The sequence below is a fragment of the Macaca thibetana genome, chromosome 2, assembly GCF_024542745.1.
Source record: "Macaca thibetana thibetana isolate TM-01 chromosome 2, ASM2454274v1, whole genome shotgun sequence".
NCBI classification, from domain to species: Eukaryota; Metazoa; Chordata; class Mammalia; order Primates; family Cercopithecidae; genus Macaca; species Macaca thibetana.
The window spans coordinates 145,506,406-145,532,619 of NC_065579.1; the positions used below are offsets into that span (position 1 = coordinate 145,506,406).

The 26,214-nt window shown below is 48.5% G+C and overlaps 3 protein-coding genes across 4 annotated transcripts in view; 2 read left to right on the plus strand and 1 right to left on the minus strand.

Moving 5' to 3' along the window:
- MBD4 (methyl-CpG binding domain 4, DNA glycosylase) overlaps positions 1-26,214 on the plus strand; it is a 332,365-nt gene that overhangs the window by 186,028 nt on the left and 120,123 nt on the right. The gene's annotated exons all lie outside the window — the stretch shown is intronic.
- The window catches only part of ISY1 (ISY1 splicing factor homolog), a 285,043-nt gene that overhangs the window by 133,592 nt on the left and 125,237 nt on the right, over positions 1-26,214 (plus strand). The gene's annotated exons all lie outside the window — the stretch shown is intronic.
- The window catches only part of COPG1 (COPI coat complex subunit gamma 1), a 583,372-nt gene that overhangs the window by 12,826 nt on the left and 544,332 nt on the right, over positions 1-26,214 (minus strand). The window contains exons 2-14 of one of the 2 annotated variants that reach the window (XM_050781630.1): positions 14,939-15,075; positions 14,042-14,094; positions 13,193-13,273; positions 12,860-12,931; positions 12,599-12,678; positions 10,845-10,920; positions 10,508-10,600; positions 9,417-9,503; positions 7,947-8,104; positions 7,714-7,847; positions 5,149-5,216; positions 4,742-4,930; positions 965-1,060 (exon numbers count right to left, since the gene is read on the minus strand). In XM_050781630.1, the coding sequence (XP_050637587.1) occupies positions 965-1,060; positions 4,742-4,930; positions 5,149-5,216; positions 7,714-7,847; positions 7,947-8,104; positions 9,417-9,503; positions 10,508-10,600; positions 10,845-10,920; positions 12,599-12,678; positions 12,860-12,931; positions 13,193-13,273; positions 14,042-14,094; positions 14,939-14,975 (1,224 nt within the window). In that variant the 5' untranslated portion in view covers positions 14,976-15,075. Of the gene's footprint in view, positions 1-964; positions 1,061-4,741; positions 4,931-5,148; positions 5,217-7,713; positions 7,848-7,946; positions 8,105-9,416; positions 9,504-10,507; positions 10,601-10,844; positions 10,921-12,598; positions 12,679-12,859; positions 12,932-13,192; positions 13,274-14,041; positions 14,095-14,938; positions 15,130-26,214 lie in introns of those variants that run through there. The other variant, XM_050781629.1, reaches the window with a different exon arrangement.

The window sequence follows — 26,214 nt, forward strand, 5'->3', positions numbered from 1 at the left end:
TATAGTCCCAGCTACTCAGGAGGCTGAGGCAGGAGAATCGCTTGAACCCAGGAGGTGGAGGTTGCAGTGAGCCAAGACCGTGCCACTGCACTCCAGCCTGGACAGCAGAACAAGACTCCTACTCAAAAGAAAAAACAAAAACAAAAAAAACTGCTATCATGCATAGTGTCTCCAAAGTGCTAGGCCTGGCCAGGCATGATGGCTCACACCTGTAATCCCAGCACTCAGGTGGCTAAGGTGGGAAGACCACTTACAGCCAGGAGTTCGAGACCAGTCTGGGCAACCCAGCAAGACCCCATCTCTACTTAAAAAAAGCAAACACAATCACCAAAGTGCCCGGCCCATTAGCTGACGACTCACTAAACATTAGTGCCTTCTATAACATTCTTGGGAAACGCAAAGACACTCAAGGCAATGGCTCCTCTACTGCCCAGTCCATGGGCCACTCTGGGGCTCGGTGAAAGGGGTACCATGTATCTGAGGAACAAATCTACTCCATGAACATTTGCTATTGCTCCTAAGAATTAACCCATTTTGTTGAGACATCCAAAAAAGGTGGCATACGTGAATCAGAATTCACATCAGGAACAGAAATAGAACCAATGTCGCATTATTAGCACCAGTTTCACAAGAAACCACCCCTCGAGCTCCTGGAATGGTCCGGAATATTTCTGCACTAGAGTCCACGAGAAAAGAATATGCATTTTCCCATCTTCTGCACAAGCATCACCTCAGGACATCCAGTTTTTAAAGTCAGGCTGGTGAGTCATAGTTATTATTGTAATTACTAGCAACTGGTACATGTTTACATGTCCACAAGAAGTTTAAAGGGTTGCAGGCACCATGAAAACCAGTTGGTCAACAGGCTAACATGAGCACACGCACAAAGTTGAGCATGCAGCCAGTGGTCAGGTCACTCCCTGCACCAAGAGACCTGGCATCCCCCAAATGCCCCGACTCTTACCTCTTCCCGCAGCATGGTGAACAGGAAGTTCATGAGGACTGCATGTTTGCGAGGATATTTCTGACACAGGGCACTGATGGCCTGGACAACCACCACCTGAATGAAATAAACATGCATGAGCAGCAGGCCCTGACACCAAGATGGGGTGACTCAGTGCCCTGAGTGCCCACTGAGTCCTTCCTTTGGTAAGGCCAGGCCTTGGGCATGACACAAGGGCAAGGAGACCAGAGGAACTCAACTCCACGCTTGTAAGGGCACAATTCCTGAGCCCACCCAGGGCAGTGCCAACAGCCCCAGTGTCAGACTCTCAGACTCTGGGTCCCCCAAACTCTGCTCTTCTACTCAGGCTTCTTAAGTCTCCGAGTCCCCTCCACCCAACCTGTCCTGCTTCTCTCCCTACCACTGGCCCCCACTGATGGTTCCCACCCATCATCTCCTCTGGTTCCTCTTTGGTTAAGCCTGTCTCTGGGGTATTCTGTCCTTGGCTGCTTCTCTTCTCACAGTCTCTTCGGCAATCTTATCCCCTCCCATGGCTTTAACCACCTCTTATATGCCACTGACTCCCAATATTTATTTCCTGTCTGAGCTCAAGACCTGCCATTTCCAACTGCCTGCAAGACAACTCAACCTCGTACCCATAGCACTTCAAACTCCACATGTCTGCAACCACAATCATCTCCATCTCCTTCCCCTTCCCTCATCCAATACCCCATCTTTTCCTCCTCCCACAAACTAGTCAAGAGCACCACTGTCAGCTCAAAGTAGAAAATAGCATCATCTCTGTTGACATCCACCCCTCAACCCTCATACCAACCCTGCCAATAGGCATTATTCCTCAAAAAGCTCTTGCGCTATCCCTCCTCTCCTACTCCCGCTGGTTCAGGCGCCATCCTCTCCTTCTGAATTACTCCAACAGTCTCTTTGCCCAGTCACCCCTCCACTCTGCTCCGGAAGCACTTTTTTTTTTTTTTTTTTTTTTTGGGGACAGAGTCTTGCTCTGTCTGGAGTGCAGTGGCACAATCTCAGCTTACTGCAATCTCCACTTCCCAGCCAGGTCAAGCAATTCTCCTACCTCAGTCTCCGGAGTAGCTGGGACTACAGGTGTGAGCCACTATGCTGGCTAATTTTTGTACTTTTTTAGTAGAGACAGGGTTTCACCATGTTGGCCAGGCTAATCTCAAACTGCTGATCTCAAGTGATCTGCCGACTTCAGCCTCCCAAAGTGCTGTGATTACAGGTGTAAGCCACCGCGCCCAGCCAATTTTTTTTTTTTTTTTTTGAGACGTAGTCTCATTCTGTTGCCCAGGCTGGGGTGCAGTGGCCGGATCTCAGCTCACTGCAAGCTCCGCCTCCCGGGTTTATGCCATTCTCCTGCCTCAGCCTCCCAAGTAGCTGGAACTACAGGCGCCTGCCACCTCGCCCGGCTAGTTTTTTGCATTTTTTAGTAGAGATGGGGTTTCACCGTGCACGTTAGCCAAGATGGTCTCGATCTCCTGACCTCGTGATCCGCCCGTCTCGGCCTCCCAAAGTGCTGGGATTACAAGCTTGAGCCACCGCGCCCGGCCTTTTTTTTTGAGACAAGGTCTCACTCTGTCACCCAGGCTAGAGTGGCAGTGGCATGATCATGGCTCACTGCAGCCTCGAACTCCTGGTCTCAAGTGATCCTCACACCTCAGCCTCCCAAGTAGCTGGGACTACCTGGCATCACCACATATGGCTAATTTTTTTAAAAATTTTTTGTAGGTCGGGTGCAGTGGCTCATATCTGTAATCCCAGCACTTTGGGAGGCTGGGGCAGGCAGATCACGAGGTCAGGTAGATTGAGACCATCCTGGCTAACACGGTGAAACTCCGTCTCTACAAAAAGTACAAAAAATTAGCTGGGCGTGGTGGTGGGCGCCTGTGGTCCCAGATACTCAGGAGGCTGAGGCAGGAGAATGGCATGAACCCAGGAGGTGGAGCTTGCAGTGAGCTGAGGTCGCACCACTGCACTCCAGCCTGGGCAACAGAGCAAGACTCCGACTCAAAAAAAAATAACAAAAAAAATTTGTAGAGATGAGGTCTTGCTACGTTGCCCAGACTGGTCTGAAAATTCAGGCCTCAAGTGATCCTTCCTCCTTGGCCTCCCAAAGCACTGAGATTACAAGCACAAGCCACCGTGCCCAGTCCCAGAAGGATCTAATATTCAAGTCTCACTGTGTCATTTCAGCCTGCAAAGTATTCTTGTAACCCACAGGCAGAGTAGACTGCTGCCTACTTTGCATAATCCACACTACAGAATTTACCTCAATATATGCATATTATTGTCTGCTCTAAAACTCTCTGGTGACATACTACATGTTCTATTAATTAAAAATTGTGAAATAACAGAATTACAGAAATTGAGAACAAATTAATGGCTGCCAGGGGTTAGGGATAGAGAGGTGGGAATGGGCGTGGTTATGAAGAGGTAACATGAGAGTCTTGTGGAGATGATAGTTGAGTGTCTTCACTGTGGTGGCAATTTTGAAAGTCTCCACGTGACAGCTTGCAAAGAACTTCATATATATACACACAAAGGAGTTGCCTGTGTAGGTAAAATCTGAATGAGGTCTATGGATCATGCCAGTGTCACTTTCCTGGTTGACATTGTCCTGTGCTAGCATGGGATGCTGGCACTGTAGGACAGGGTTGATGGAGGGGTGCATAGGACTTCTCAGTATATTTCTTTGTAACTTCCTATGAATTATTTCTTTTTTTTTTTTTTTTTTTTGAGACAGAGTCTTGCTCTGTCACCCAGGCTGGAGTGCAGGGGCGCGATCTCGGCTCACTGCAAGCTCCGCCTCCCGGGTTCACGCCATTCTCCTGCCTCAGCCTCCAGAGTAGCTGGGACTACAGGTGCCCGCCACCACACCCGGCTAATTTTTTGTATTTTTAGTAGAGATGGGGTTTCACCGTGTTAGCCAGGATGGTCTCGATCTCCTGACCTTGTGATCTGCCCATCTCGGCCTCCCAAAGTGCTGGGATTACAGGCATGAGCCACTGTGCCCGGCCGAATTATTTCAAAATATAAGCTCAAAAAATACATCCTTCCCTGTCCCAAAAGAACACCTTTCCAATGTCTTCCTTGCAATCAAAACCCTTTACCTGACCATGGGCCTTACATGATTGAGCCCTGTATATTCTGACTTTGTCACCTGCACTGGCCCCACAGCTCTTCCGCCCACTGGCCTTCTCTCTCCTTGACTCGTTCCTGCCTTTCCTCCTGGTTCTTTGCACTGATCCAGGTTTGAGCTCAAATGTCACCCTCCAGAACGGCCTTCCCAGACCATGTTCCTCCTAGGATCATCCCTGCTGTATTTCTACACTTTTAACTGCAATACCCATGCCTGAGATGATCTCATCTACTCCTTTCTTAACCTGTTTACTGTTCCTCTCCCATCCCCTGAAAGGAAGCTCCAGAAGGGCAGGCACCTGCCTTGTTCACTGCTATGTTCCCCTCTTGTCACTCTACATAGCAGACAGCAAGTGCTCAAGAAATACTTGGACAACAAATCAAGGAACCCTTAACTGGCCTGGAAACTACTGTTCTTTCAGTACAAGGGGACGATATGGATGAAGGCCTGGAGGCAGGACTACACACATTTCTCTGAAGGCCAAGCAATGCACTGGCCTCCTCTTGAGTCCTCAAGGCTGACCAGCCCCTCAGATCAGTCCTGGCAGGAAGGCTGTGGCCACAGAGAACAGGGATAGAGCTCCTTTCTCTGGAGGCCATGGGTGTCCCGGGAGTAGCAGGTACCTTGAATTCATCCGAGATCTCTGACATGAAGGAGGAGATCTGCTTCATGAGGCGGTCGATGCTGCTCTCGCTGCCCGTCTTAAGGAGGGTGGTGATGGCCAGCGTGGCAATGCTGCGGTTTGAATCTGTGACCAGGTTCTCCAGATCCAGATTACAAGCTGTCACAGCTGACGGATGCTTCATGGCAACCTGTTTTGGGAGGACAGTGACAGAGAGGGCAGGACCCCAATGCTGTCACTACATTTGATGGTTTGGCCCAGTCAGAAGTCCTTTGGATGAGATCATCTCACCATCCAGAAGAAAGTAACTGTGACCAGGGCTATTATCCTTCCCAGCCAGGTCAGAGGCTAGGACACACCTCCAGTTGGATCAGACAGCTTCCTCCAATCCCCAACCTGGACTCTTACCTTATTGAGGGTACGAACAGCAGCATAGCGGAGAGCAGCCTTGGGTGAGCTGCAGAAAAGCTGGAGCACTGTGGGGAGATGGATGCCACATGTCAGGCTGCCTTCACTGCTGGACAGCTGGGAAAACCAGGGGCAGCTGTTCTGACTCAAATCCTCTGCTCAGTTCATTTCCCTGCTGACACCCCCATCCCGACCTAAGACAAAGAGCTCCCCTCACCCTATGCACCTGAGCCATGGACAGAGGCCATAATGTCTGTGAGTGCCCAGGGGTTCCCGTGAGGGCTGTTATTCACTGGGCATCTGCTGTGTGCCAGGTGCTGTGCTATACAGTGGACATGCCTCACTTCTATAGCTTGCAGCCACCACTAGCCCACTTTACAGGTAAGGAGACTGAGGTACAAAGGGGAAAGCAAACTTTAGGTTGGCAGCCAGTAAGTGGCAGAACCAAGATTAAATTCTAAGACTGCCTGCACCTGCAGCCTGAGCACTTAACCTCTGTGAAGTAACATTCTACACCTGTCTCCTATTGTGTCTACAGGATCCAACAGAACTTCTCCCTCGGCACTAAGTCCTCTCTTAAACAAATGGTTTATTTCCTTTAACTACATGACAGCCATTCGGGTACCATATCCCTCCCTTGCCCTGGCTGCCAGGAAGCTCAGAGCTAAATTTGGCACTCAATCACAGGAGCGAAGATGACTACTGTTTTCTGGAATATCTATGTTCGTTTCTTCATAACTTGGCTTTTATTCTCTAATACTTAAAAAAATTTTTTTTCGTAATGTTTATTTTGAAAACCCTACTTTATTTATATCTTTCATTACTCTGGAAATATGGGGGATATAATAAGAATGAATGAATACCCAAATCAGTGAGTGAATTCATTAATTCTTTTTTCTTTTTTTTGGAGATAGAGTCTCCCTCTGTTGCCCAGGCTAGAGTGCAGTGGTGCAATCTCGGCTCACTGCAATCTCCGCCTCCCAGGTTCAAGTGATCCTCCTGCCTCAGCCTCCTGAGTAGCTGGGATTACAGATGTGTGCCACCACACCCGGCTAATTTTTGTATTTTTAGTAGAGATGGGTTTCACCATGTTGGTCAGGCTGGTCTCAGACTCCTGACCTGGTGATCTGCCCACCTTGGCCTCCCAAAGTGCTGGGATTATAGGCGTGAGCCACTGTGCCTAGCAGTTCATTTTTTCTTCATTTCTAAAGAGGAAGGGAGACTTCTCTCTCCAAACATGAACTCCATCTGTTTCCCTGACCAAGTTTACACTGTTATAGTAGAGAATAATAGAAAAACAGGAGGCCCAATCATTTCTCAAAACCTGGAAATCTAACTCTCCTGCCACAACATCTTTGCTTTCCATTGGCCTGTTCTAAAACACTCCCCACTTCTCTTCCACTTTGAAAGTGCCGAATCCTAGCCACTAGACCACCAGGGAGATTCTCTTCCACTCTGAATCCAGGTTTCTCACCCTGAGTGCCTCTCCTTTTCTAGCCTCTCAACATACCACTTTCCAGTACCAACCACTTTGCACCTCTTCACAGGCTTTCTCCTCCCTGACAGGGGGATTCCCACACCGGGAGCAGGGCCCTGAACAGAGACACCAAAGACTCCAGGACTCAAGGCTGCCGGCTTCCCCTTAATAACAGCAAACAACGGCTGGGCGCAGTGGCTCACACCTATAATCCTAGCACTTTGGGAGGCCAAGGAGGGCGGATCACAAGGTCAGGAGTTCGAGACCAGCCTGGCCAATATGGTGAAACCCCTGTCTCTCTAAAAATATAAAAATTAGCCAAGCGTGGTGGCGGGCGCCTGTAGTCCCAGCTACTCAAGAGGCTGAGGCAGGAGAATCGCTTGAACCCAGGAGGCAGAGGTTGCAGTGAGCTGAGATTGCACCACTGCACTCCAGCCTGGGCGACATAGCGAGACTCCACCTCAAAAAGCAAAAACAAAAAACAGCAAACAGCAAACAACAAACATGTTGCCTTCTAAGCAATTTGTCTAGATCACACATTTTCTGGCTATATAACCCTATGTAATAGGCATGATCTATCATCCACATCTGAGAAAAGAAAAGGAAGGCATGGAGAGAATGGGTGGCCTTGCCAGGCTTGCCCAGCTGGTAAGGGGCAGAGCCAGGGCTCTATCCCAGGCTGCCCTGCTCCAGTGCTAGAGCTAGAGGCTCAGAACGACCCTCTATACTATTCTCTCCTTCACTTGGAAAAGTTCAGCCCCAGTTCACATGCACCAGTTTCATAGATCCTGGGTTCCTCCACCAGGCCTCCTCCTGTGGCCAGCCAACCCAACAGACTCCAGAGTGGACCTGAGCCTTACCTTAGCCTCTTCAGCGGTCAGGTGAACTAACAGCAGCCCACCCCCAAAACGTGACACAAGTGGGGCCCCAGCATAGTGTCTAGGGCAGGTGCTTCCTAGGTATGGACTCCTTAACACCAGTGTGTGGCCTATTTGAGAGCATTTTCTTTCTTTCCCCTAGCCCCTGACCCAGGCCTAGTTCCCGGCAAGCATAAACATGGGAGGCTGGGTGAAGGAACGCCCAGTGACCTGACACAGCCGGGGCCAGCTCTTTGGCACTGCAGCCTGGCAGATTGACGATGGCCGAGGCAGCTTCATATACCACCATCTCGTGCTTGTTGCGCAAGCAGCTCTCGATGAAGTCAAAGAGCGGGCTGTCACGGCTACAAAAGAACATAGCACGGCAATAAAATGTTGGGGATGGCCCAGCATGGTAGGATGAGTGAGGCATCATCTAGCTGGTGAGAGATGAGAGCCGTTACCTGCCATCCTCCTCTTCCAGCTGCTTGCTGGCCACCCGGATCATCATGCAGTAGGCAAAGGGAGACTTAAGGCCATGCCGTGTGACCTTGCTGATCATCTTATTGACGGCCAGGCGGTCATTCTTACGCACATGGTACAGGAGCCCTAATGCGTGGTACTATAGGACAGGAGAGAGCAACAGAGTACAAATGTATCAGTTTTGGGTATACTGGCCGTGTGGCCTTGGGTGGGTCCTTCAGCCCTCTCTTTTCTAAGATGGGCACCGTAGCAGCTACTACACAGAGCGGCTATGCCAATTGCCCCAGGTACTCTTTGTACACAGCTCTCCGCACAATGCTTCACAAACCACAGAATTATAACTGTGGTTCTTGTTCCCACCCCCACTTCGGCAAGAGCCCTAACAGGCAGCATAAATACAAATATGGAAAGGGATAACAAACAGCACAAAGATGAAAGCAATGTGGGAGACCTGGTGCTTTCAATCAGACAATGAGAGAGAGAAGGTGGGAGCCAGACCCCGAGCACGGTCATGTTTTATAAGTCACTGTGTGGGACACCTTAGCCATGAAATCTTGCATTACCCACAACAACCCTGAAGGTAGACAGTTTTATCTCTGCTGACTTGCCCAAAGACTCCTGGCTGGTATTGACAAAGCTAAGTCTAGAGGGCCAGAAGTCCAGGGACTCCCTTTCTAAAGATGTGAGGTCTCATAGTTATTTCCTGTCCTCGATACTCTTTTTTTGTTTCCTAAAGAAGCGACATTTGAGGGCGAAGTTATGGCAGCTGTGGATGCCTTCTATGTGGGAAGCTTATCTGGCCCTCATAAGTGTTTTAAGGGGCCACAGCTGGCCCTGAAGACAAGACTCATGCAAAGGATGAGAAGACAGATGAGAGATGAAGGGAATACATAAACACACAGGGAGCGCCGACAGGCAGGCCCCAGATGGGTCATGTGTTACATGCATGATCTCGGCTCATCCTTGCTGCTTTGTGAGGCAGTAACCTTCATTTGTATTTTACAGACAAGGAAATCACGACCCAGAGAGATAAAAGGAACGGCTGGCCTAGGTCACCGAGGAAGAGTAAAGTGGATGAAAGCCTCATCAAGATAATTCCACACATCATAACAAAGCCAAGTTGGCAAAGGCCTAAATTTAGGCAGCCCTCTGCCTGCCTTGGCCAAGTTTGCCACATCATCTGCTCCAAAACAATACTCAGCTGGTTATCAAAACACTTGAATATTTCAGCACCAGCTGGTAAGCAGTCTCTAACCCAAGCCCCCGAAGTGGTACCCTGGATTCTCTAACCCAGGACCTCCCAATTCTTCCCATGATCCAATGACAAAAAGATTAAAGCCTGCTATGGCCAGGAGTCACAAGGATCTCAGTGGCAAGTGTCCATGCCAACCGGCCAGTGCCTTACCACCTGCCTGAGTGTTTTAAATATCACTCCCTTGCTCACATCTCACCTGGACCATGATGTTATCACTGGATGCCGCCTCCTGAGCCTCATTCACCCAGCGCTTGACCACATCAAAACTGCACTTCAGCAGGTGCTGTGGGCAACAGGGCGCATTAAGGGGCAGGTAGGAAGTGTCCCCATCACACCTTCTGGGCCCAGTTCTGGTCCTCCCTCAGACATAGCTCAGGGGCTCGCCACTGTCCTGGTCCTCAGAGACCACGGACAAACTCAGGATGCTCCCACCCTCATTGTCCCTGCCCAAGGCATGGGTCAATGCCATCCACCCACGACCCTCTTCAATCACCCCAGAGTTCCTTGGCTCTCTTCACGGAGAAGGGTGGGACTCTCAGGCTTACAGATACAAAAATACTTTATTTTGGCCAGGTGCAGTGGCTCATGCTTTGTAATCCAGCACTTTGGGAGGCAAGGCGGGTGGATCACCTGAGGTCAGGAGTTCAAGACCAGCCTGGCCAACATGGTGAAACCACATCTCTACCAAAAATACAAAAATTAGCTGGGCGTGGTGGTGCACCCCTACAATCCCAGCTACTCAGGTGGCTGAGGCATGCAAATGGCTTGAGCCAGGGAGGCAGAGGTTGCAGTGAGCTGAGATCAAGCCATTACACTCTAGCCTAGGCAACAGAGCGAGACTCTGTCTCAAAAAAAAAAAAAAAAAAAAAAAAAAAAAAAGGCCAGCAGCAGTGGCTCACGCCTGCAATCCCAGCACTTTGGGAGGCCAAGGGGGGTGGGTGGATCACGAGATCCAGAGTTCAAGACCAGCCTGGTCAAGATGATGAAACCCTATCTCTACTAAAAACACAAAAATTAGCTGGGCACAGTGGCCGGTGCCTATAATCCCAGCTACTCGAGAGGCTGAGGCAGGAGAATCACTTGAACCCTGGCGGTAGAGGTTGCAGTGAGCCGAGAGCGTGCCACTGCACTTCAGCCTGGGTGAGAGTAAGACGCTGTCTCAGTTAAAAAAAGAAAATAAAATAAAAAAGAAGGAAACACTTTCTTTTTTCCTACTGGAATGTGACTCTGAAATTTTCTTCAGTTTTCTACCCCACCCCCAGCAGGGCTCCAGCAGCAGCTACACACCAAGGAAGACACGAGGGCAGAGCTGGAGACACTGGGCACCTTGTCCACAATGGCTTGTTTCATGTAGCGCTCAATAGCCTGCAGCATGGTGCTCTGTGGGCAAAAGAAGCAGGGTGGAAGGAGATCCAGTCAGTCCTTGGCAGCTCTCAGGAGTGCAGAAATGGGGGCAGATAGGAGTATGAGGAGGAAGTAAGTGTTTCTCATGTGCTCCTGCACACCACCTCCACCCCACATCACCTGGCTCAGTGAGATAGGGGACACCCCAAAGCATGCAAAAGATGATGCCGAGAGCCTCAACTGAGAGGCCAGGAAGCAGGGAAGGACCGGCATGACTCACATCGGTGATCTGGCAGAGGGCTCGCACGGCTGGGCCCCGGTAGTTGTCTTCTTTCCCAGTCATGTCTTTTGTTAGGCTGCAGGGAAGAAGGCATTGTCAGCATGCAGAAAGCCTGAGCCTGCTCACTCCTCTCCAGCTCCCATCACCACCCTTGCCCAGATTACTACACAAGCCTCCTAACCAGTGCTCTCCCTCTATTCTTGCCCCTCTAAGTCTAACTCCACACAGCTGCTGGAGGGAGTTTCATAAAACTCAAAACCAAACAGGTCATCCCCCTGCTTTTGCTAAAAAGTTTCCATAGCTTCCTACTGCCAGTGACCTGAATGTAACTCCTTGAATTTCCCCAACTGGCTATGCTCACTCCTCTCCAGCCTTTGCATGTGCTGTTTCCTTAGCCTATAGCACTCCTCACCCCTCACCTCCACTCTGTCCTACTCTTTTTTTTTTTTTTTTAATTTTTTTTTTGAGACAGAGTCTCACTTTGTCGCCCAGACTGGAGTGCAGTGGGGCGCGGTCTTGGCTCATTGCAGCCTCTGCCTCCCAGGCTCAAGCTCTACTGCCTTAGCCTCCCCAGTAGCTGGGATTATAGGTGTGCGCCACCACACCTGGCTAATTTTTGTATTTTTAGTAGAGACAGGGTTTCACTGTGTTGGCCAGGCTGGTCTTGAACTCCTGACTTCATGATCCACCCACCTCGGCCTCCCAAACTGCTGGGTTTACAGGCATGAGCCATCGTGCCGGGCTTCTTTTTTTCTTCTTTTTTTGAGACGGAATCTCATTCTATCACCCAGGCTGGAGTGTAGTGGTACAATCTCAGCTCACTGCAACCTCCACCTCCCCAGTTCAAGCAATTCTCCTGCCTCAGCCTCTCCGGTAGCTGGGATTATAGGTGCACGCCACCACACCTGGCTAATTTTTATTTCAGTAGAGACGGGGTTTCACCATGTTTGCCGGGATGGTGTCAAACTTCTGACCTCAAGTGATCCGCCCATTGCGGCCTATGGATTACACTGTGGATACAGTGTTGGGATTATAGGTGTCAGCCACTGCGCCTGGCCTGTCCTATTTCTTCTTACTCATCCTTCAGGACTCTACTTGGATCATTCCCCTAGGAGGACTTTCCTAATTCAAATCCAGCTGGATGCTCTTCTGGTCTCCTCTCATAGCCCATAATACTTCCGTGATAAACCATATTACACCCTACCTTAATGGCCTGATGCCTGGTTATTTCTCCATAAATTCTGGGGCTACAGAGGCTATGTCTATCTTTGTTGCTGCTACATCCCCAGAGCTACACACAGGGACTGACAGACAATATTTTCTAACTGAACCTACAAATCAATGTATGACCCCCCCACCCTAAACTGTGGCAGGAAGAAGTAAGAGAACTGAGCCCCAGTTCTTAAGGGCAGTGATTACACTTTAGTCACATCTGTCCCTGAATCATTTAGCTTAAAGCAGACACCAGTCACTTAGTAAGCAGTATACCGCTTGTACTCTGTTTTTTTTGTGTGTTCTTTCTTTATACTCAAGAAAGTCTTTGGGAAAGTTCTAAGCTGGTTTGGTTGACTAAAACAAATCAAGAAAAGGAAGCATTTGTGTCTGCCACGGGGTGGGCAGCAATAACAGGGAAGCTGCCATGGGGTGGGCAGCTGGCAATATGCAACCAAAAGTCTCACTGTCTGGTACACACAAGAAAAAATGGTCTGTCAATGGAACCCATCAGAGGAGCCACCCACAACCCCATGACCTGCCTGCTGGTGACAATGATGACATCCTCTGCGATGCAAGACATCTCCTTGATGGTCAAGTAGCACATCCGACGGAGTGTGGGCTGGGAGACAGGTGGGAAAAGCCCTATCAGCCCGGGCTCACCAAGGGCCAGAGTTGGGAGAAGATACCTCCTATCTCCACAAAGGCAGCCCACACTAACTGGTGGGGCCACCTCTCCTTGGCCCTCCCACCACCTTGTCACAGCTGCCACCTCTCAAGGAAAGCTGGGTCGAGGCACTTACATCATTGGACTGAAAGAGCTTGGTCATGGCAAAGAAGGCCTCGGTCGCTTCCGTGGTCCCCAGGTGCTCCCCCTGTGTTAATCAAGAAAGAAGTCTCAGCTTGGGACAGAGGGTCAGACAGCAATTCCTGCAGGATCAGCCCATACCAGATCCCCAGACCCTAAAGAGGCTCAAGGGCAACATATGAGACTTGGATGCTGAGGGGACCCAGAGCTGAGCTGTTGTCTACAACCACATAGAGGCTGTCCAATAGCCTGAGAGTGATCATGATTTGTCCACTCCCCTCCAATCCCCCAGCACCATTCTCCCTACCCCCAAGCTTCACCCTGTTACCTGGTTTATGAGGTAAAGAATCTTGGTGAGGATGTGGGCACATTTCCGAGGGTTGATGGGAGTTTCATTAAATACACGGGCCTAAGAAGAAGTGACCAAGGATGTTACCTTCTAGCCTAGTTCATTTCCCTTCAAGTATATTCAATGTCTGAGAAGTCTCAGGGTAAACTGACTTGCCTAAACAGGGCTTTCTGGGTATGCAACAAGCTTATTTTCATAAGGAAAGGGTTTGTTTTTCTTTACTCAATTACTAATTATTCTTGAACTCTCGTGTAAATATTAGTTAGGGATGTGCTAACCTATTGACTAGCAGATAGATAGCAAACATCTACTAACTGGAAACAGAAACAATGAATGACAACAATCAAGAAAGCAGCAGCTGGATGCAGTGGCTCACGCCTGTAATCCCAGCACTTTGGGAGGCGGGGGTGGGGGGAGTGGATCACCTGAGGTCAGGAGTTCAAGACCAGCCTGGCCAACATGGTGAAACCCCATCTCTATTAAAAATACAAAAATTAGCCAGGCGTGGTGGTGGGTGCCTGTAATCTCAGCTACTCGAGAGGCTGAGGCAGGAGAATTGCTGGAACCTGGGAGGCAGAGGTTGCAGACAGCCGAGATCATGCCATTGCACTCCAGCCCAGGCCGACAACAGTGAGACTCGATCTCAAAAAAAAAAAAAAAAAAAAGAAGTAGGCATAACTCTCTCCAGGAACAAAGGTTTCCTGTCTTCCAGGCACAAGTTTTCTCCCGTGTTGCTCTTTAAAACAACATTTTGAATGTGTTGGTATTTCAGTGGCATTGATGGTGAATATTTATGATGGAAGCTAGAGGGGAGCAAATGTCACTTGCCTCCTGGAGTACGGCACTCTTCTCGAGGTGCTGGAATGGGTTGGAGCCTCCACCTACAGTCAAGGACAATGGAGAAGGTAGGTTGTGACTGTGAACTTCAAAACTCTCCCAGACATAGTAAAGGGAAGATGTCCCTTTCTAGGCGGGCTCCACTCTACCCCAAACCACTCACAATCTCCTAGCAGCCCTAGTACAGTCCTGTGCTTCTCATAGTGCCATGTCTTGTGTTCATTTATATAACTTGTAATTAACTAAGTCCCTATGTGCCAGGGACCACCATCTGGCTGTAACTAGTTCCTTCATAGCAGATGACACATTTGCAAATAATTACACGTGTGATTATGTGGTTGATGTCTGTCTCCTCCACCGTGGGTGCAACCATTCTAATATTCCCAGCTTAGGCACTGAGTGTCCTACTTGCTCTATTGCAGTATCCAGGACACCGTACAGTGCCCGGCGTATAGTAACCGCTCAATATACTTTGCTGAATAAATGAATGATGGGGTCAGAGTTTCCAGTCACAGGACGCTGGCTCCGCGGATTACGCCCCAGTATGGCCAGCACCAACGTAGCCCCAGCGAATCCCAAGAGGTTGGAAGAAGAAAGTAACAAGAGAGCATTCGGCCTGGTCCCCTCCTTTGACAGATGAGTAAATTGAGGCCGGGGGGAGGCGGTGACGCGCCCAAGGTCACCCAGAAAATTGCAGTCCGAGCTTACAAGCGTGAGACAGCCGAGCATGCTCGGGCTCTTCGAGGCCTGCCACTGACTAGCTGCGGACCCTGGCACAAGCCCCTGCCCCTCACTGGGCCTCAGCCTCTGGGTCAGGACAGAGAACCCCAAGGAAGGCTTGGCGGGTGGGGGCCCGGCCTCCTTCAGACCCAGGCCTGGCCCCCTCACCTGACTCCTCGTCCTTCTTGTCGAATTTCTTCAACATAGTGGAGTCGGTGGGGCGCAATGCAGCAACGCAATGCTCGACGGGCGCGGCACGGAGCAGCGGGGCGACAGTGATTCTACAGGGACCACTTCCGGGCCCCAGCTGGCCACGTCGCCCTGCGCTCTGCGCAGGCGCTTTCCGCGCTCTGCGCCTGCGCTCATTTTTGTCGCCGCAGCCACGTCGAAAGTTAACCCGGCGTCCGCCGCAGCGGGAGTGGGGAAAGCCAGAGGGAGGGGCGAGGGCTAGGTGCGGGGGCTACTGACGAGCGTACCCACTCTGCTCTCTACGCCTCTTTCCGTGTACCAAGGGAGGAGGAGGAGCCCCTGCCTCTTTGCGCTGTGGCGTGAGTCTTTGTGGCTTTGGGATGTGAGGTTGGTGGCACGCACTGGCCCGCAGTAAACACCCAGTTGATGTGACCGGTCTATGACTGTTATTGCCACCTTCCGAGGGAGCCTTGCCAGCCACTCCTCGCTTTCAGTTTCTTTCCCCTGCCTGATTTCCTTCTCAGCTCGAATCGCCATCTAACACTTTATTTTTGCTTTCTGGTTTTTGTTTATTTTGAAACAGGGTCTCGTTCTGCTGCCCAGGCTGTGGTGCAATTGTGCAGTCTCGGCTCACTGCAGCCTACACTTCCCTGGCTCAAGCGATCCTCCCACCTCAGCCTCCCGAGTAGAGCTGGGCGCACCACCCCCGACTAATTTTTTAACTTTGGTAGAGACGAGGTCTCACTATGATGTTGCCCAGGCTGGTCTTGAACTCGTGGGCTCAAGCGATCCTCCCTTCTCGACCTTCCAAAGTGCTGGGATTACAGCGGTGAGCCACCCGGAAACTTTCTTGCTCTTTTGGGGTTTTTTGGTTTGTCTTTTATTCACTTCAGTGGATAACGTTGACACATAGTAGTTGCTCAGTGAGTTCTCATTGAATGAATGCATGAAATTGCATTTTTAATTTATATCTGCCGGGCCCTATCTTGTCTGCTCCTGATGCAAATTGTCTTGTACGTTATCAACTTTAAGAGATCTAACTAAACAGCATGGAACTTCAACGTTATTTTGTAAATACTTTAGATGTTTATGGAGTGCTAACTAGATCCACTGCCTACGCGGGGAGATGGAAGGGCTGTAAATGAAGCATCACCCAGGGTTTATCTTCCTGGGGACCTATGCAGGACACCCTGAGGCTAAGGTCAGTGCATACCAAGGAGCCAGACAAGTGCTGCGACACGGCCCCAGCTTATCTGGGGAGGGGAAGCTGGCAGCCCTGTGGGCAGGAGGAGTGGGCTTGTGGAGAGGAGAGGCCGGGGGCTGAGACAGAGGCCCCAGGTGAAAAGGGTGACCACAAAGCTGGTGGAGGGGAAGATGTTGCTGGGGCCAGCCTTTAGGGTCTGGCTTTGCAGAGGCTAAGGCCAGGGACAACAGATCTTACAACATGTAAAATTGTCAAGAGTCAGAAAGATGTTCAAAATCTTTTATCAGTAACCCCACCCCTAATCAGGAGAAAATTGTTCAAAAGAAGAAAATGAGGCCGGGTGTGGTGGCTCAAGCCTGTAATCCCAGCACTTTGGAAGGCTGAAGTGGGTGGCTCACCTGAGGTCAGGAGTTCGAGAGCAGCCTCACCAACATGGTGAAACCCCGTCTCTACTAAATACAAAAAAACACAAAAAACTTAGCCCAGCGTGATGGTGCATGCCTGTAATCGCAGCTACTTGGGAGGCTGAGGCAAGAGAATCGCTTGAACCTGGGAGGCAGAGAGATTGCAGTGAACTGAGATCACGCCATTGCACTCCAGCCTGGAGCCTAGGCAACAAAAGCGAAACTCCATCACTCCATCTGAAAAAAAAAAAAAAAAAAAAGAAAGAAAATGAAAATGCAGTTTGCAGCAAAATAATTGTAAACACCCTAAATGTCTATCAATAAAGGGATGATTAAGGAAATTATGGTACATCTGAGGACTAAACTCTGATTTTTGTCTTGTCTCAGCTATTCCAGGAGCCTGAGATGGGAGGATCGCTTAAGCCTGGGAGGTCAAGGCTGCAGTGAGCCATTATCATGCCACTGTACTTCCATCTTGGGCAACAGAGTAAGACCCTGTCTCAAAAAATATATAGGCATGACCAGGCACAGTGGCTCAAGCCTGTAATCCCAGCACTCAGGAGGCTGAGGAGGGTGGATCACCTGAGGTCAAGAGTTCGAGACCAATCTGACCAGCATGATGAAACCCCATCTCTACTAAAAATACAAAAATTAGCTGGGCGTGGTGGCAGATGCCTGTAATCCCAGCTACTCGGGAGGCTGAGGCAGGAGGATTGCTTGAACCCTGGAGGCACAGGTTGCCCTGAGCCAAGATTGGGCCATTGCACTCCAGCCTACATGACAGGGCAAGACTCTGTCTCAAAAAATATATATATATATACACACACACACACACACACACATAGGTGTACAATTCAGTGGCTTTTAGTATATTAAAAAAAGTTTATGCACCTGTCCGCACTAATTGGAGAACATTTTCATCACCCCAAAAAGAAACCTGTTCATTAGCAGTCACTCCCCATTTGCCCATCTGCCCAGTCCCTGGCAACCACTAATCTACTTTCTGTCTATAGATTTGCATATTCTGGATATTTCATATAAACAGAATCATATGCTATGTAGTCTTTTGTGTGTTTTGCTTCTTTCATTTAGCATATTTTCAAGACATGTTATAGCATGAGTCATTCCTTTTGTAGCTGGATAATATTCCATTTTATGGATTTACCATATTTTGTTTGTTAATCAGTTGATGGACATTTGGGTGGTTTCCAGTCTAGCTCTTGTGAACAAAGCTGTGAATGCTGGGAATATTAATATACAAGGTTTTGTGTGACCCTATGTTTTAACTTCTCTTGGGTCTATACCTCAGAGTGGAATTACTAGGTCATATGGTAACTATGTTTAACTTTTTGAGAACTGCCTAACTGCTTTTCCAAAGCAGCTGCACCATTTTACATTTCCACCAGCAGTGTATGGGGGTTTCAATTTCTTCACATCCGGCCGGGCGCAGTGGCTCACGCTTGTAATCCCAGCACTTTGGGAGGCCAAGACGGGCGGATCACGAGGTCAGGAGATCGAGACCATCCTGGCTAACACGGTGAAACCCCATCTCTACTAAAAAATACAAAAAACTAGCCGGGCGAGGTGGCGGGCGCCTGTAGTCCCAGCTACTCGGGAGGCTGGGGCAGGAGAATGGCGTGAACCCGGGAGGCGGAGCTTGCAGTGAGCTGAGATCCGGCCACCGCACTCCAGCCTGGGTGACAGAGCGAGACTCCGTCTCAAAAAAAAAAAAAAAAAAATTTCTTCACATCCTTGTCAACACTTGTTACTGTCTTTTTTATTATAGCCATGCTAATGGGTGTGAAGAGGTTTCAGTTTGCACTTTCCTGATGGCTACTGATGTTGAGCGTCTTTTCATGTGCTTATTGGTCATTTGTACATCTTCTTTGAAAAAATATCTGTTCATATCCCTTGCTCATTTTGAAATTATTTTATCTTTTTATTAGAGTTGTATGAGTAATTTAAGTCTAGACCCCCTTTTTTTTTTCCAGAGTGTAGCTCTGTCACCCAGGCTGGTGTGCAGTGGCGCAATCTCAGCTCACTGCAACCTGTCTGCCTCCTAGGTTCAAGCGATTCTCATCCCTCAGCCTTCCTAGTAGCTGGGACTACAGGCGCATGCCACCAGGCTCAGCTTATTTTTGTATTTTTGGTGGAGATGGGGTTTCACCGTGTTGGCAAGGCTGGTCTTGAACTCCTGACCTCAAGTGATCCTCCCGTCTCGGCCTCCCAAAGTGTTGGGATCACAGGCATGAGCCACCATGCCAGGCCAGCAGAGATTATTTTTATGATACTTTCCAATGACCACCACCTTCCATACTCTAAGGATTTCCCCAGCCCTCCTCTGAGATGCACTCTCTTGCCCTCTAGGTGGCACCAACTCTCTATTTTTACCTCTAGTTTTTTAGAGACGGCACAGCTGGAAGAGGCTTGAAGCCCCCATGCCAGGCTCTGTCTGTCCACTAGAGTGACCCAGGGCAGTTTCAGAGTCCGGGGACTAACCTGAGCATTCCCTCAGTATAACAGGGAAACTCAGGGCTACTCTTGCTTTAGGGGCAGCTTCCAGCCTCATAAAATAAGTTTTCTAGTCAAAGTAGCAGTCACCTGTTTTTTTCTCCACCCACACCCACTTTTGAAACCATGCCCTCGCTCATTCGGCATTTGTTGAGCACTCACTGTTACATAATACTTGTAAAAATAGCAAGTACTCTATACATATGAGCTGTTGTTAACAAAAATTCAACTTTTTTAGGATGAGATCATCAATATAAGCACCCCCGCCTTTGCAAACTGTGAAGGGCAACATTGTGCTAAGGTGTGATCATTATTAGGGCAGGAGGACCACAATGCAAGTGCTAGCGTTTATCGAGGGCTCACCAGACGAGAAGCACTTCATGTATTTTATCCTGAGCCCACCTAATGAAAGTTCAAAGTAAACATGCTGACTTCACTGGCACAAACCTGAATCTCAGAGACATTATGTACATTGATGAAGGACACATGCCAACTGAATGACACAGCTGGGAATCAAACCAGTTTCTTGGGTTTCCACAGACTGCTACTTACCCTGAATCACAAGCCATCAACTAAAAGGACAGCTCGGGGTGAAATCAAGGTTTGACCTGGACACATGGTTATTAGACAACCTGGGGGGTCCCATCAGCCTCATAAACATGTTTTCCTTACACTATTTTTCTTTTTTCCCCTTTTATGTATGTATGCATTTATTTATTTATTTATTTGTTGAGACAGAATCTCGCTCTGTCGCCCTGGCTGGAGTGCAGTGGCACGATCTCGGCTCACTGCAACCTCCGCCTTCCTGGGTTCAAGCGATTCTCTTGCCTCAGTCTCCTGAGTAGCTGGGGCTACAGGCGTGCGCCACTACACCCAGCTAATTTTTGTATTTTTAGTAGAGATGGGGTTTCACCATGTTGGTTGGCCAGTATGGTCTTGACCTCGTGATCCGCCCACCTCTGACTCCAAAAGCGCTGGGATTACAGGCATGAGCCACCACGCCCAGCCTTATTTATTTATTTTTTAAAATAGAGACAGGGGCCTGGGCGCTGTGGCTCACGCCTGTAATCCCAGCACTTTGGGAGACCAAGGCAGGTGGATCACCTGATGTCAGGAGTTCGAGTTTTTTTGTTTGTTTGTTTGTTTTCATTTTTTTGTAAAGACAGGATTTTGCTGTGTTGCCCAGGATGGTCTTGAACTCCTGGCCTCAAGCCATCCTCCCGCCTTGGCATCCCAAAATACTGGGATTACAGGCGTGAGCCACCATGCCCTGCCCTGAATAATGTTTGATCAAATATCTAGGCAAGTTGACACATAAAATTAACTGCACTTGTTTTTTGTTTGTTTGTTTTTGAGATGGTGTCTCATTCTGTCACCCAGGCTGGAGTGCAGTGGCCCCATCTCAGCTCACTGCAACCTCTACCTCCCAAGTTCAAGAGATTCTCATGCCTCAGCCTCCCCAGTATTACAGGCACGCACCATCATGCTCCACTTATTATTATTATTATTATTATTATTATTATTATTATTTTGAAACAGAGTTTCTCTCTTGTTGCCCAGGCTGGAGTGCAATGGTGTGATCTTGGCTCACCACAACCTCCGCCTCCCGGGTTCAAGCAAATCTGCCTCAACCTCCTGATTAGCTGGGATTACAGGCATGTGCCACCATGCCCAGCTAATTTTAGTAGAGACGGGGTTTCTCCATGTTGGTCAGACTGGTCTCAAACTCCAGACCTCAGGCGATCCACCCGCCTTGTCCTCCCAAAGTCAGCGTTTGTTTTTTATCTTCTTCTGTTTACCTTTGGAATGTAAGTTCCTTGTCTGCATATCCGCAAGGCATGGCACAAAATAGGTACTCAATACACATCAGTTAAATGAATGAATGCCAGAACCAAGATTCCAGCCCCGTGGTCTGAGCAACTACAGGTTTATTCTTTTTCTGCAATAAGAAATTCCAGGCTGGGGCTGGGCACGGTGGCTAACGCCTGTAATCCCAGCACTTTGGGAGGCCGAGGTGGGGAGATCACGAGGTCACGAAATCGAGACCATCCTGACAAACACAATGAAACCCCATCTCTACTAAAAATACAAAAAAAATTAGCCGAGCGTGGTGGCAGGCATCTGTAGTCCCAGCTACTCGGGAGGCTGAAGCAGGAGAATGGCGTGAACCCGGGAGGTGGAGCTTGCAGTGAGCCAAGATTGTGCCACTGCACTCCAGCCTGGGTGACACAGCGAGACTCTGTCTCAAAAAAAAAAAAAAAAAAAAAAAAAAAGAAATTCCAGGCTGGTTGCAGTGGCTCACACCTATAATCCCACCACTTTGAGGGGGCCAAGGCAAGAGGATCGCTTGAGCCCAGGAGTTCAAGACAAGCCTAGGCAAAATGGCAAGAACTCATTCATACAAAAATTTTAAAAATTAGCCAAGTGTGGTGGCATGTGCCTGTAGTCCCACCTACTTGGGAGGCTGAGGTGGGAGGACCACTTGAGCCTAGGAATTCAAGGCTGCAGTAAACTGTGATCCTGCTGCTGCACTGCAACCTGAATGACAAAATAAGACCCTTTTTCTAAAAAAAAAAAAACAAAAACAAAAACAGAAATTCCTTTACATTGATCACTTAAGTTTTACTAAGAAGAAAAACATAATATGACATGTAAAGTCTAATCAGTATCTATGTGCAAATGGTTGAGTTTCTTTTCATGTGATAAAGTTGAAAGAGCCCTGGTGTGGGGATGTGAGGGCACTCTACCTACCCGGCTTCTTATGGATCCTAAATTCTGAAGCAACGAAATTAACACCATCCTGCTCTTCTGAGTGTGTGACTGTAAGCTGAAGAGGCTGCAGCAAAGCTTCAAGGTTCCTAAGAACCTGCTTTCCTGCCACTGTAGAGTAGGAGAAGCAGCTGTCTGCAAGCTCTCCCCACCCTCCAGGAGGACTGAAGGGCTGGTGTGGTGGAATAGCTATTAGTGACTCACCAGGAGCTGGTGACAATGAATAGGAAGGGTTTGGAACATCTCCACCCACCAGCAGACTGAGAATAATGACAGTCCAAAAAACCAAAAGGGAGTGTCTATGATAAGGTCTTCCAGGCCTATGCCCCCCACCCCAACCCCTCAGTAGCGCTTCCTTGTTTAAACCATCGTACACAGTAAACATTGGGTTGTACCTGGGTCAATACATTTTGTAGTCAAAATCTCCTGGAACAAGTCTGCTTTTCCATAATAGCTAAAATCTGCCTGATATCATGGAGTGTACACAAATCACTTCGTGTGAATAAAGCAATATGCATTTGTTGTGCAAGGCCTGCCCACTTCGCTGCCATTCCATCAGGAGTGTACACAAATCACTTCGTGTGAATAAAGCAATGTGCATTTGTTGTGCAAGGCCTGCCCACTTCGATCCCATTCCATCAGCTCCCTGAAGGGTGTTTATGAAGGAATTTGGGAAGGGCCTTGAGCTTAGAAGTCCCCAGGAAGTGCAGCCACTGGGTGACTGTTTTCTCATGCAAAACATGTCACTGGGGACTGGAAGAGCCCTAAATAGGAGTTAGTGGGTACGGGAGGAAGGGCACAGAGCTAGATTGCCCAAGAGACACAGTAAACAAGTATTTGCACCCCAGCGAAGCAGGGGAACCAAGACGAGAGAGCAAGGAAGGGAGGGAGAATACTTGAAGTAATTAAATATTTGATATTTACTCCCCAAAAAAGACTCAAAGTAGCCATCAGGAAAAAATATCAGGATATTGCTGGTTTATGTTAGTCGTTATTTTGCTTCAGAACTAGGAAGTCAACAGTGCATCCTGGGTAACGTGCAAGCTCCGGAGCCATCCAGCCTGGGTTGTGGTCCATGCCCTTGCCAGAGGTGTTTCTTTCCCATCATAAAAATAAAAAGAAAACAAAACCCTCTCTCTCACTATCTTCTACTCCTCATTTCTCTCTCCTTCACAAGAAAGAATATAGACAACCTATAAAAATTCTAGGGATGGCTCCTTAAAAAGAGCAGCCCTTACTCACTCCCTGTCTCTGCCTCTTCTAGGCCAGACACTATCCCCACATCTCCACTAGGATCTGCTCTGCCCAATGTCCCCAGCCTTCTCTTTTGTATTTTATCTTATTTATTTATTTACTGAGACAAGGTCTGGATCTGTCACCCAGGCTAGAGGGCAGTGACTCAATCATGTTTCACTGCAACCTCAGCTCCTAGGCTCAAGTGACCCTCCCACCACGGCCTCCCAAGTAGTTGGGACCACAGGCGCACACCACCATACCCGGCTAATTTTTGTATTTTTTGTAGAGATGGGGTCTTGCTATGTTGCCCAGACTGGTCACAAATTCCAGGGCTCAATTGATCCTCCCACCCTGGCCCCTGAAAATGCTGGGATTACAGGCATGAACCATGTGCCCAACCATATGTTGTTTTAGGCAACTAAGTTTTGAGATCATTTTTAAGTAGCAATAGATAAGTAACATACCATTTCCTTTGGTGAATTCCAGGAAGGGTGTGGTCATTGGTTTCAAATGTTGCTGAAAGGTTGAGCAAGAGAAGTGAAACAAAGTTCCCCCGGAGTCATCAGAAAGAGAAAGCTGGGGCTGGGTGTGGTGGCTCATCCCTGTAATCCCAGCACTTGTGGGGACAAGATGAGAGGGAGAATCGCTTGACCCCAGGAGTTGAGAGCAGGCAACATAGTGAGACCCCATCTCTACGAAAAAATGTAAAAAATTAGCTGGGCAGGGGGGTGCACGCCTATGGTCCCAACTACTCAAGAAGCTGAGGCAGGAGGGCTGCTTGAGCCCAGGAGGTAGAGACTGCAGTGAACTATGATTGTACAACTGCACTCCAGCCTGGGAGACAGAGAGACCCTGCCTCAAAAAAAAAAAAAAAAAAAAAAAAAAAAAAAAAAACACACACACACACACAAATAGACCCTACAAAAATCCCCGCACATTTAATGAGATGCTACCTTATGCCCATTAGGATGGTCACTGCCAAAAAAACAGAAGATAGCAATTGTTAGTGAGGATGTAGAGACATTGGAACCCTTTACACTGTTTTGTTTTGTTTTTTGTTTTTTGTTTTGTTTTGTTTTGTTTTGTTTGAGACAGAGTCTCACTCTATTGCCCAGGCCGGAGTGCAAAGGCACGATCTCAGCTCACTGCAACCCACCTCCTGGGTTCAAGCGATTCTCATGCCTCAGCCTCCTGAGTAGCTGGGATTACAGGTGCCCACCACCATGCCTGGCTAATTTTTTGTATTTTAGTAGAGATGGGGTTTCACCATGTTGGCCAAGCTTGTCTCAAACTCCTGACCTCAGGTGATCCACCCGCCTCAGCCTCCCAAAGTGCTGGGATTACAGGCGTGAGCCACCACACCTGGCCTTCCCTTTACACTGTTGAAGGGTATATAAAATGGTACAACTGCTCTGGAAAATTGCAGGGCAGCTTCTCAAAAAATTAAACATAGGATTATCATGTAATGCAGCAATCCCACTTCTGGATATATACCCAAAAGAATGGAAAGCAGGATGTCAATGAGAATATTTGCATACTCACATTCATTGTTATATTATTCACAGTAGCCACAATGTGGAAGCAAGACAAGTGTCCATTGAAGGATACACAGATAAGAAAAATATGGCATATGATGAAATATTATTCAGTCTTAAAAAGAAGGAAATCATTCACATACTACAATATGGATGAACCTTGAGGATGTTATGTTAATAAGCCAGCCATAAAAAGACAAATACTGTATGATTCCATTTATTTGAGTATATAAAGTAGTCACACTCAAAGAAACAGCAGAATGGTGGTTACCAGGGACTTAGGGAGGGAAATGGAAATTGTTGAACAATGAGTATATACTTTCAGTTTGCAAGATGAAAAAGTTCTGAAGATCTCTTATACCACAATGTGAACATAGCTAATGCTGCTGAAGTGTACTTTTTTTTTTTTTTGAGACAAAGTTCACTCTGATCACCCAGATTGGAGTGCAGTGGCATGACCTCGGCTCACTGCACCCTCTGCCTCCGGGCCTAAGTGATCCTTCCACCTCAGCCTCCCAAGTAGCTGGGACTATAGGTTTGTGTCACCATGTGAAGCTGATTTTCGTATTTACTTTTGTAGAAACAAGCTTTTGCTATATTGCCCAGTCTGGTCTTGAACTCCTGGGCTCAAGCAATCCGTCTGCCTTGGCCTCCCAAAGTGCTGGGATTACAGGCCTGAGCCCCCATGGGTGGCCAAAGTGTACTCTTGGAAATGGTTAGAAATGGGCCAGGCGCAGTTGCTTATGCCTGTAATCCCAACACTTTGGGAGGCCGAGGCAGCAGATCACGAGGTCAGGAGATCAAGACCATCCTGGCTAACATGGTGAAACCCCATCTCTACTAAAAATACAAAAAATTAGCCGGGCGCGGTGGCATGCGCCTGTAGTCCCAGCTACTCGGGAGGCTGAGGCAGGAGAATCGCTTGAACCTGGGAGGCGGAGGTTGTAGTGAGCTGAGATTGTGCCACTGCACTCCAGCCTGGGTGACAGAGCGAGATGCCGTCTCAAAAAGAAAAGAAAAGAAATGGTTAGAAATGACCAGGGATGGGCTGGGCACGGTGGCTCACGCCTGTAATCCCAGTACTTTGGGAGGCCAAGGCGGGCAGATCATGAGGTCAGGAGATCGAGACCATCCTGGCTAACATGGTGAAACCCCATCTCTACTAAAAATACAAAAAATTAGCCGGGCGTGGTGGATGCACCTGTAGTCGCAGCTACTCGGGAGGCTGAGGCAGGAGAATGGCATGAACCCGGGAGGCAGAGCTTGCAGTGAGTGGAGATCATGCCACTGCACTCCAGCCTGGGCGACAGAGTGAGACTCCATCTCAAAAAAAAAAAAGAAAAGAAAAGAAAAGAAAAGAAATGGTCAGGCATGGTGGCTCACACCTGTAATCCCAGCACTTTAGGAAGCCAAATTGGGAGCATGGCTTGAGGCCAGGAGTTTGAGACCAGCTTGGGCAACATATTGAGACCCCTCTTGATAAAAAAAAATTTTTTTTAAGTTTAAAAATAAGGCTGGGCACAGTGGCTCATGCCTATAATCCCAGCACTTTGAAGGTGGATCGCTTGAGCCCAGGAGTTTAAGACCAGCCTAGGC